The 9,844-nt window shown below is 40.6% G+C and overlaps 1 protein-coding gene across 1 annotated transcript in view; it reads right to left on the reverse strand.

The window, feature by feature from the left end:
- Window positions 1-8,735, reverse strand: part of rnf165a (ring finger protein 165a) — a 19,461-nt gene extending 10,726 nt beyond the window's left edge. The window contains exon 1 of the mRNA XM_017407854.3: window positions 8,270-8,735. Coding sequence (XP_017263343.1) covers window positions 8,270-8,330 — 61 coding nt within the window. The 5' untranslated portion in view covers window positions 8,331-8,735. The remainder of the gene's footprint in view (window positions 1-8,269) is intronic.
- Between the last annotated feature and the right edge of the window lie 1,109 nt (window positions 8,736-9,844).

Here is a 9,844-nt window from a genome sequence, read left to right on the forward strand (position 1 = left end):
AAATTTGGAACAAACTTCCAGAAAACTGTAAAACAGCTGAAACACTGGGTGCCTTTAAATCTCAACTTAAAACCCACCTGTTTAGAGCTGCTTATGGCTTAATTAGGGTTAGAGTGCGGGTTTTTGATGTCTTCAATGTTTTTCTCTTTCTTACTGTTTATTCATTGTCACATGCTGTTTTTATTTTGTTTTTTAATTATGTAAAGCACCTTGAAATGCCTTGCTGCTGAAATGTGCTATACAAATAAAATTTGATTGATTGATTTTTTGATTATTGCATTTCTTCAACGAATGCTAGTTTCATTGACCTAATGGATTTGGGCATTATTTCTGTGCATGCCGTTTGAGCTAACATTAAAGTGTAGGTTTCTCATTAAGAATCTGCCCCACAGCAGATACAGCACAGTCCAAAAGAGACGTGCCTCTGCTTCTACCTTCCCCTTCATATCAAAGACGGAAAAGTCATGAGATTGTGTGAAGGCCAATCAATACAAATTACTCTCAGAACAAAGCAATTAGGGCTGGAGGAAACATGAAGTAGAGTTTTTTTTTTTTTTTTTAAACCCTTGCCATTTCAGCTTCTCCTTGGAGTTTTCAAGCTTTGCAAACTCACAGGATCTGAAGGATGGATTGATCTCGAGAGGGTGCTGAATATTGTATCTTTGGAGTGCACTGAAGTGATTTAAATCATTTCAAACTCAATCAGGCAGTGTTATCTGCTGAACAGTAATACAGAGCGACACTGTGTGCCTAATGTGACCAAGAGGGAGGATTTGCCAATTAGTTAATGTGTGTGATAAATTACCAGTAGATGGGTAATGCTGCTAAAAACATCCAATGACATGTGTGTTAGTAGATATTTGGTTTATATATATATATATATATATATATATATATATATATGTGGCAATAGCACATCAATGTGTGGAACATAATAACAACTAGAGGTTGGCGACTGAAATTGTTAACGATTTGTTTGACCCAAAGACAGTTCATTCAAAAAATGAATTCCTACATTTTTACGACAAAATGTTCAACTCTCTTATTATTATTGTTGACATATTTTCCTGGTTTTGCTTCACTGCATTTAGCCTTGGGGCGCGAGAAGCCACTGAAGCCAGAGAGACACGAGCAGACAGAGAATATTTGGCTGAGGAAGTAGAGCAGAAATGGCACACACCAGTGGGCTGGATTGGTTTAATGGCTGCTGCACGGCTGTTTTGTATGAAACCTGTGACCTGGTGGTAAATATCAAATCATTTCCCTCTGGGCTCATTAATATCAGACAGGAACACAGAGCAGCCAACCCTAACCACTCTGATGTCGAGACATTTCTGCAGAACAGATTATACAATACCTGACTGGTGGAGGACACACCATCCAACCAAAATCCCACTAAATCGCACACACATAATCACATAGGCTGATGTACAGGCAGCCCCTCCCCCGCTGTATATGGCTGCAGCATGGTTTCCCAGTGTGAGTGACAGCCTGTGAGCCCCGCCCTCCTGCGACTGCAGCAGCCTGACATGAAACCCTGCCTCAGCCCCACCTCCTCCAGCCTCCATCACTGCAGCTTCAGAAATCACACCTCCTTCCTAACCTAATCCTCTCCTCTGGCTGCCCGCCGCTCTCCCATCCGCCGTGTGGCACATTAGCATCACCTCACCTGCTGACATCACTGATCAGCACGCTCACAGGCTGGAGCTGTGACGCTGAAACCCTGCAGGCAGCAGAAAAGGCTCCATTCCCAAGACCTGCTGGTTGTGCACCGGTTAAATAAAGACATAGTAGCTCCACTGCGGAGGAGCACATGCCTTACAGCTGTTGAGTTATTTAAAAGTCTGCGGCTGTAGTTGGAGAAGAAACGAGCTGAGGACGCACTGCTGCATCTCAGGCACATAAATAACCCAGGCTTTCTGAACAAACGTGAGACCCAAGTGTTTGAGATTAGGCAGCTGCTAATCTTAAACTCTAGAGCTTTACATTCTGGGGTGTCCATTTAAAATACAAATCAGCATTCGGGCAACAGCCTGTGTTGCATGTTCTATATCTATAACTGAGGAAACAGACAGAAAATATCGATAAAACTACAATCATGATCTAATGCTAATTTGCCCACTTTTTTATAGATTTTAAGCAGCTGTAAAATTATGCACAGACTTACTATAAGAGGTTTACAAAACTCAAAGACATCTAAACAGGAATTTAAATATACAGCACTACTTAAATATGTTTATATTCATGTTTTCCATTAATTGTTTAAGCATATATTCGGACATGTATGTCCTCTGGCATCTACTAGGGGGTGAAGCAGCACCCGTTGCACCCATACTTCCCACTGCCTTGCCCATTCCCAAACCTTTGGTGTGCAGCAAAGCCATTTAAAAAATAGTTTACTCAAAAACAGACATCTAGCATAAAGATTATTTAAAAAAAGTAATTTGCAGACATCATAAATTTTATATAAATTGCTAAAAGAATAAACTTCAAAGGTTCCTCTGTGATTAAAATAGTGAATAAAACAAGGTCTTATCTAGCCTTTCATGTAAGTAATTGGGTTTAGTTGTTCCAAATACGCCGCAGAGGATGCATTTATTTTCATGTTACCAAACTGCAAGCGGCAACCTGCTGGTTTGAGATTGAAGCGTTTATTTATAAATGTGTCAAGGTCTGTGCTGCTAATTACCAAACGAGCTTGATGAGAGCGATCTGTTGCTTGTAACACAAATCCTGAAGTGTAACGGTGCGATTCAGCACTTTCCCAGACATGGAAATACTTTCTCTGCTCAACAAAGCCTCAAACATTTTTACAGTTTGGTTCATGAGATAATCGCTGAACTTTAGAACTGCTCTCAGATTCATTTTGGCACGTAAGACAAAGGTCTGTTTCTCCGTTTCCAGTCGTTTTGCTCAGTTTAATAAACGTTAAATAACTTTTCTTTTTTGCAGACTTTTTGCTGATCCTCTCGTCTATTTGTCACACACCTTTCAAACAAAAGAAACATTTGGCACTTGATTGCGGAGAAAATGACCTGCATTTCAACCCAAAGAGGATTTATTTCATGCATGAACTGTTGTCACGATTTCCCTTCAGATCAACAAAACTCCCTTCTATCCGAGGTGGAGCTATGGCAGCATTCACGTTGTGAGAGGGTGCCGAACGCATGTAGAAACCAACGAGAGCACAGCGAGGAAGACTTCTGTCTGGCTCTTCCACTTCATCATAACCTTAGAAGCCCACTTTTAGGGTTATTATGAAGATGTGCTGAACGTCACCAAAAACGAACCAGAAATCCAAAAGATATGGAGAATTTTTTGAAGGATACTTAAAGGTACTTATTGCAATGTCATAAAAGCCGATAATATATATATATATATATGCACATTGTTTTTCAAATCAACAGGTAAAGTGTCCCAAATCAAAAATTTGTAAGCAAAATCTGTTTGTTTACTTACAGAAACAGTCAAAGTGCTGGTGTACATACAGAAACAACAGAAAAACTGTTTGTTTACTTACAGAAACAGTCAAAGTGCTGGTGTACATACAGAAACAACAGAAAAACTGTTTGTTTACTTACAGAAACAGTCAACAATGGTGGCGTCCAACAAAGAGCCGGGTTTATATGGTCCATATTTCTGATTAGATTTGTCGAGTCAAGTATGCAGGTAAAGATGCTTTCTTTACATTGAGTGCGTACCTGCATTTCAGGATTGCACGTCAATATATCCAGAAAGCTACTGGAGTAAACTCTCAAACTGCACCGTTTGATATATCACCTTCTTTAGGTTTGATTTCATAGTTTGCAACAAGTGCCTTTAAGTGGAAGTATTGATCCGGTCATAAATGTTTGGTTTTTTTTTAAAGGTCCTTCACAAAAGAGGTTTTAAATGAACAATTCATTAACCCTGAGATGAGAGAAAGTCAGGGGTTTCTGTACCAGAAGGTGTTACCGTGGCAACCGACTCTCTCACTAACCTGCTTAAGGAGTTTTTTTTTTGTTTGTTTGTTTGTTTTTTCTTCAACAAACCAAGTTTCTCCCCGGCTCCTTCCCTCCAGCTGATCCAGAAGCAGCTGTCTGACACCATTTAATGTCTTCCATCAGAGTCGAGAAGAACAAATGGTAGGAGTTAGTTTCGGTGCTCGAAAAATCAAAGCTCAAAACCCTTACATTGTCTTTGGTTTGCCAACATTAGGGCAGCTGTGAACAACTCTGACATGTTTTTTTTTATACTGAAATAATGACAAGTTGAAATATATTGATTAAAGCTGGTCAAGCAAGATTTTGAGATGTTAAACAAAAGCCCAGAAATGCAAATTCACTTTGAATCAAGGTCCTTCTTAGGCTCCAAATTAATCAGATGGGATCAGACCATGACTTCACAATCATTAGTCCTTAATTAAACCGGCCTTGTCATTGATTTAAAGGGAATTTGCTGATTGTTTCCTCCAATTCATGTTTCTTTGGCACAGATTTATATTTCATTAGCTTCATCTGGGATTAAAATAGGGCATCTGGACTTTATTTACTCGTTGCTATGGTGAACAATAGTATTCACCTCATTTCTTTTGTTGCTTTGATTTCTTTTACCTTCGTATGTGATTAAGTTTAAGCAAACAAACAGAACTTGTTAACTCAGTTGGTTAAACTTAACCTCAGGAGCAGACATCTGGTGTTTCAATGGCAGGCCTTCAATTTTTGAATTCTACAGCACTGTGTTGAAATAAAGGCTCCTCGGATTAATGAGACTCCATGAAAGTTCACAGATAGTCAAAGGAGGACCTGAAGGCATTGAATGACCAGTATCTGAACTCTAAAATAACGCTGGGTGAATTTAAAACATATTTCCAGGCAATTTATTCAACACAATGTCATTACCTGGAACTTTAAAGGTGATTTTTTAAAGCGATGTTCTGTCAAATAAGTATAAGTAGTTAGGACCTCATCAGCCGTGCTATCAGTCATAGAGCATAGAGTATGGAGAAAAGGGATGAAACCTCTGTCCAGGGTAGCCTAATGGATAGCTAAACGAGGATGAGGATGAGGACCCCCCCTTTTCTTTTTTTTTAAAAATTGTTTATCAGGCTTATAAAACAACACATCACAACAGCCTGAAAGAACATTCCAATAGCTAATATTAAACATACACTTTCTCGTGACAGATATCTTTTAGCTTGTCACCGTTTCCTCAAACGAACAAACGTCCGTGTTGATACGAAAATCTACGTGCGCTGGGCAAAGGCCGCATGCGAGCCCGATTCCGCTGAACGCATCAGTCCGCCTGATCAGCGAGTCCGTCGAAGATTTACTCTCACTCCCGGCGGACTGATACGTTTGTGGCCTCAGCACGGTCGGCGAGTACAAGGCCTATGCTCAGCACACAGCAACACGGACACTGTTCGGCTGAGAAAACAGGGACAAAAACTAAACAAAAAGGCGTCTCTTCGACACCTGTATGGTTTTTTTTGTTGTTTTTTTGAGAAAGCACATACACAAAACAGGCCATAGTTATGCTAGCTATTAGCCTAGCTTGGACAATGACTTTCGCCACTTTCTCCATATGCTGTGCCGGATGTCACGGCTACTAAGATATTGATTACCATTTATCAGAACATCCCTTTCAGTAATTTTGGATGCATTTGTGGATTCTTTTCTCTTGAAGTCTTTTTCCCAGATAATTTTTTTTATTCAATTTACTTTTTGCAAATTTCTTCCTAACTTCAATTAAAAAAAATGGACTTAACTCATTCATATGCTAACACCAATGAAGGTGCTCCACTTTATACGAAACAGATTAAAGTGAACGACAGCACGGGAGTCAGCGTCTTCCTTCTTTGTTTGTTTTAACGGACATAAAATTTAGTTGCCCCCCCCCCCCCAAATTCCCCAATTCCAAAAGAAGCAGAGCAGCAACTTGAGGGGACTCTGCAAAGACAGCTGAAACATGAGAGCACATAGCACATACAGAGTGAGGGGGGAGAGGGGGAGAACCGTCTCAGTGACAGCACAGTGGTGAGGGAGGAACACATGGAAATCAGCAAAAAGCACACTGAAGGTTAGGAAGAGAACTACAGTCTTTATTGGAAAATATTAGTACGAGTGGCACTGTGTGATAATAGTAATAATAGGAGTAATATATATATCCTACATAGCCATAATAATAATAATAATAATACCATGCAAATAAGACCAAAAGTGAGGCCTGACCATGCTTTCTGTATAGGGTTAACAAAACAGAAGCAGCATCCAATGAGTAGATGTGTAATGCTTACAGCACATTTCAGTACAGCAGGGACATCTCTACACAAAGATTACATTAGAATCTGCTGTTCAATGTGAAAAAAACAAAAAAAGTATAAAAATGACCATGCATTAGGTTCTAATACAAAATAAACAAACGAAATAAAAAACATAAGGTAGAAAACCACAACCAAACAATAAAAAAGACATTTTGACTCTAAAAAGGAGTTCTACAGCAGTGCAGGATATACACATCTCTGTAAAATGGATAGCATTCTGGAGGAAAGACTTGAGAGGGGAGGGGGGGTTGTGCATGACAGTGAGTTATTTTTTTTTTTTTTTCTCCCCCAAATGGCAAGATGAGTTAGAAACGTGTCTCGCCAGTTTATTGTGAAATCAATTGGGCTAGCGGGGACACAGGCTTTGACACATGGATAGGGTTATGACCAGCTGTTTGGACATCACTTTAACAGGTGCAGTGGACCATCACATGTGGAATTAGTGTATGAACAGGGGTTATTTCCCTCCCCCCATATCTACAAATGTTTTTTTTTTTGACCAATTGGTAAGGTGACAAATTCAAAAGCTGGTACAATGCACCTTTATCCAAATACAGGATGGAGACAGTAACCATACAGTTCGATCAAGCCTGGCAGTAATCGAATCCAGGAGGATCAAAATGTATCCACTTTACAGAAATTTACAGCAGAATGTAGTCTATCCACACTGAATGGGAAGAATCACAATGACAGCCTGTAGTAAAGTCTACAATATTGGGTTATTCGCTAAAGAGCAACATGACAGTTTAAATAAAGACAAACTGTTTTCTACAGAAAGTGTTATTCTTTAGTCTGTTACACAGAAGGATACGGTATGAGTGGGGGGAACTCAGTTTGTTTGTTTTTTTTGTTTTTTTTTTTTAATGCCAATGTCTTCTTCAGATGGAAAGAGGAAATGAGGAAGAAGGGGTTCACAATAACAGCTAGATGCAGAGAACAGGCAGAGGCTATACGGCAGACAGCAGCAGATGATCGTTAGCTACACAATGGAGGGGGACAAAGGTCTGAGAAATGCGGAATGTAGAGCCAGCTTCGATACTATGGAACAGGAAAAAAGAACACAAATAAAAGCACAATGAAATCATTGGTGCTACTGCAATGCACGTCAAATTACTATTATTATTACAGAATCAACACAGATAGCCTGCTGCATTAGAAGGTAGTAGGGTTTTTTTGTTGTTACGTCCAATTCACCACATTCAAATTGCTCACATATTCACCAAGAAAGCTACATTTATGGGTTTGGGAAAGGATCAATTTTTGAACTATAACTAAAATGACTGGAAACCATTATTGTAACAGGCGGAAACCGATGTAAAAAAAAAAAAGAAGAAAAAAAACGAGTGCACAAATCCTATTTTGCGAACACAAAAGAGCAAATGGATCTTGTCGCGCGATTTATTTAATTTTTTATTTATTTATTTTTATAAGATAAAGACGCTCGCTCGCTTAGGCAGATACTGTTAAATCCCGACAAGGCTGCGTGCACTTGTAGTGAAATGTATTAATTTACTGTCACTGACTGCTACGGCACTAAATAAATAAAAAAAAGATTTCCTGCAAACCGGACGTAAACACAACGCAGATATTAAACCGAGACAGCGCGGCGCTAACCACCGAGGATAAAACAAAAAGCGATAAGGCTGCCACCTGACAGCTGGATTCATTTGGTGCCCCAAACAGGCCTCGAAACAACCCCGATAAACACATTTACGGCTACATGGGCATTCGTGGTTTTCTGGGCGCAAGTGAACGTGTTTCAGCGGCTTCGGGTCGACGCTGCGGCGGAGCTAGCCGCGCGGCTAATCGGCTCGTTGTTACGCTGCCTCGGTCTTTTCTAACTAGCAGGTGTCAGCTTTGTTTACGGGCATCTGCGGATGTTAAAGAGAAAGAAAGGGGTAAAAAATAAAATAAAGAGAGAGACGTCGAGGAATTTCGTTAGGAGTCGGGACAAAGCGGCAGTCATACCTCTGTTTCTAACTGAGCCGAAGACGGGGAGAACCAGATATCCGACATGGACTAACACCATCCTGGGTCCTTCTTTGTTGTGAGCGCAGCCAGAGAGACAGATGGTCCATGGAAATGATCCCCTCCAGTCCCCCCCACCCCCTGCACATTCAAACGGACGGGCTGCGCTGCCTGCACACAGGGAGGCGGGTCACCAATCACCGGGGCCCTCCGAGCAGGACCCCTCCGGCTTCGGCATCCGGATCCACCAATGGGATGAGCGCCGGGGCGGGATGACTGCGTCTGTTCCGGACAGCCCGCCCCTTTCCGGCTCGGTCCTTCAGTCCTAATCACGGGTCTCTAACCTCAGACTTTATAGTCAGTGACGCGGGCAGGTCACATCCTTTCATGCGCAGCTGTACTCAGCTTTACAGAAAGAAAATATAAGAAATAAAGGCCTTCGTTCATGCCAGATTATTAAAGAAAAAACATTTTAATCTCATGCAATATTGTGATACCTCATGTGATCTGTTACCCTTTGAAGTATGTGTTGAGGATAACTCTTGGCTACTACTACATCAAATTTGAGCTCAATACTTGTAAAATACAGTAGGTTATAGCCAATTTTGTACAGGCTGAGAACGATTAGCTGTGGTGGCCATCTTGAATTGAATCGACTCCAAAAGTTAATCAGCTGTAGACATACATACAGTGATTACTTTCTGAGAGTTTCATTAAAATCCACCCAGGTTTTCATAAGATATTTTGCTAACAGACAGACAGGGTTGACTTCAACAGTTAATGGTTAAGTTTTAAGCAGATTTCTTGTGCTATGGGGTGCATTTGAAGTATGTAGTATGAATGACTCTGAGTTCCTACCGTGCCAAATTTAAGCCTTAATATTGGTTAAATTTTCTGAGTTATAACCATTTTTGTGCTGGCTAAGGCCAATTAGCTGTGGCGGCCATCTTGAATCGGGTTGATTACTGTCTGAGAGTTTCATTAAAATACATCCACTGGTTCATCAGAAACTTTAACGCTATAGACAAACACACACAGACAGACAAGGGGAAAAAAACATTAAACAATAAAAATAAACTCTACACTTTTCCTTATATTTCCTTTACCATGAAACAAAAACTGGGCTCATCTTTCTGTAGCGGGAGGGGACAAAAAGGACTGTCCTGAAAATGTCTCTGCCTGAAGCGTTAACCCCGAAGGATGGAGGAACAGATGGACGCAGAGACACCGAGAGGGTCACAAAACTCTTCGTCCCATATGTCCACATTTTCACTTCCCACTAAGGCTTTAAGCCCGGGGTAGCAAAAAAAAACAAAACACAAAGAGCCTTTCATAATGTCTTACTATCACCGCAGCTCAAACTCAGCTCTTCCACAAGAATTCTGACAATCAATCAAACCATAACTCACCGTCCGATGAAATAACCACAGAAAGAAACTGGAAGAACGCATGTGTGTGTGTGTGAGACTTAAGCGGGCCATCGTTCAGCCATCTGCAAAGGGAAGGAACACAATTTCTAGCTCTGACTCGGAGCCATTCACTGGGAGGCCACTATGCTCTTGTAAAAATTAGCAT

The sequence above is a fragment of the Kryptolebias marmoratus genome, linkage group LG14 (assembly GCF_001649575.2).
Source record: "Kryptolebias marmoratus isolate JLee-2015 linkage group LG14, ASM164957v2, whole genome shotgun sequence".
Classification (NCBI taxonomy): domain Eukaryota; kingdom Metazoa; phylum Chordata; class Actinopteri; order Cyprinodontiformes; family Rivulidae; genus Kryptolebias; species Kryptolebias marmoratus.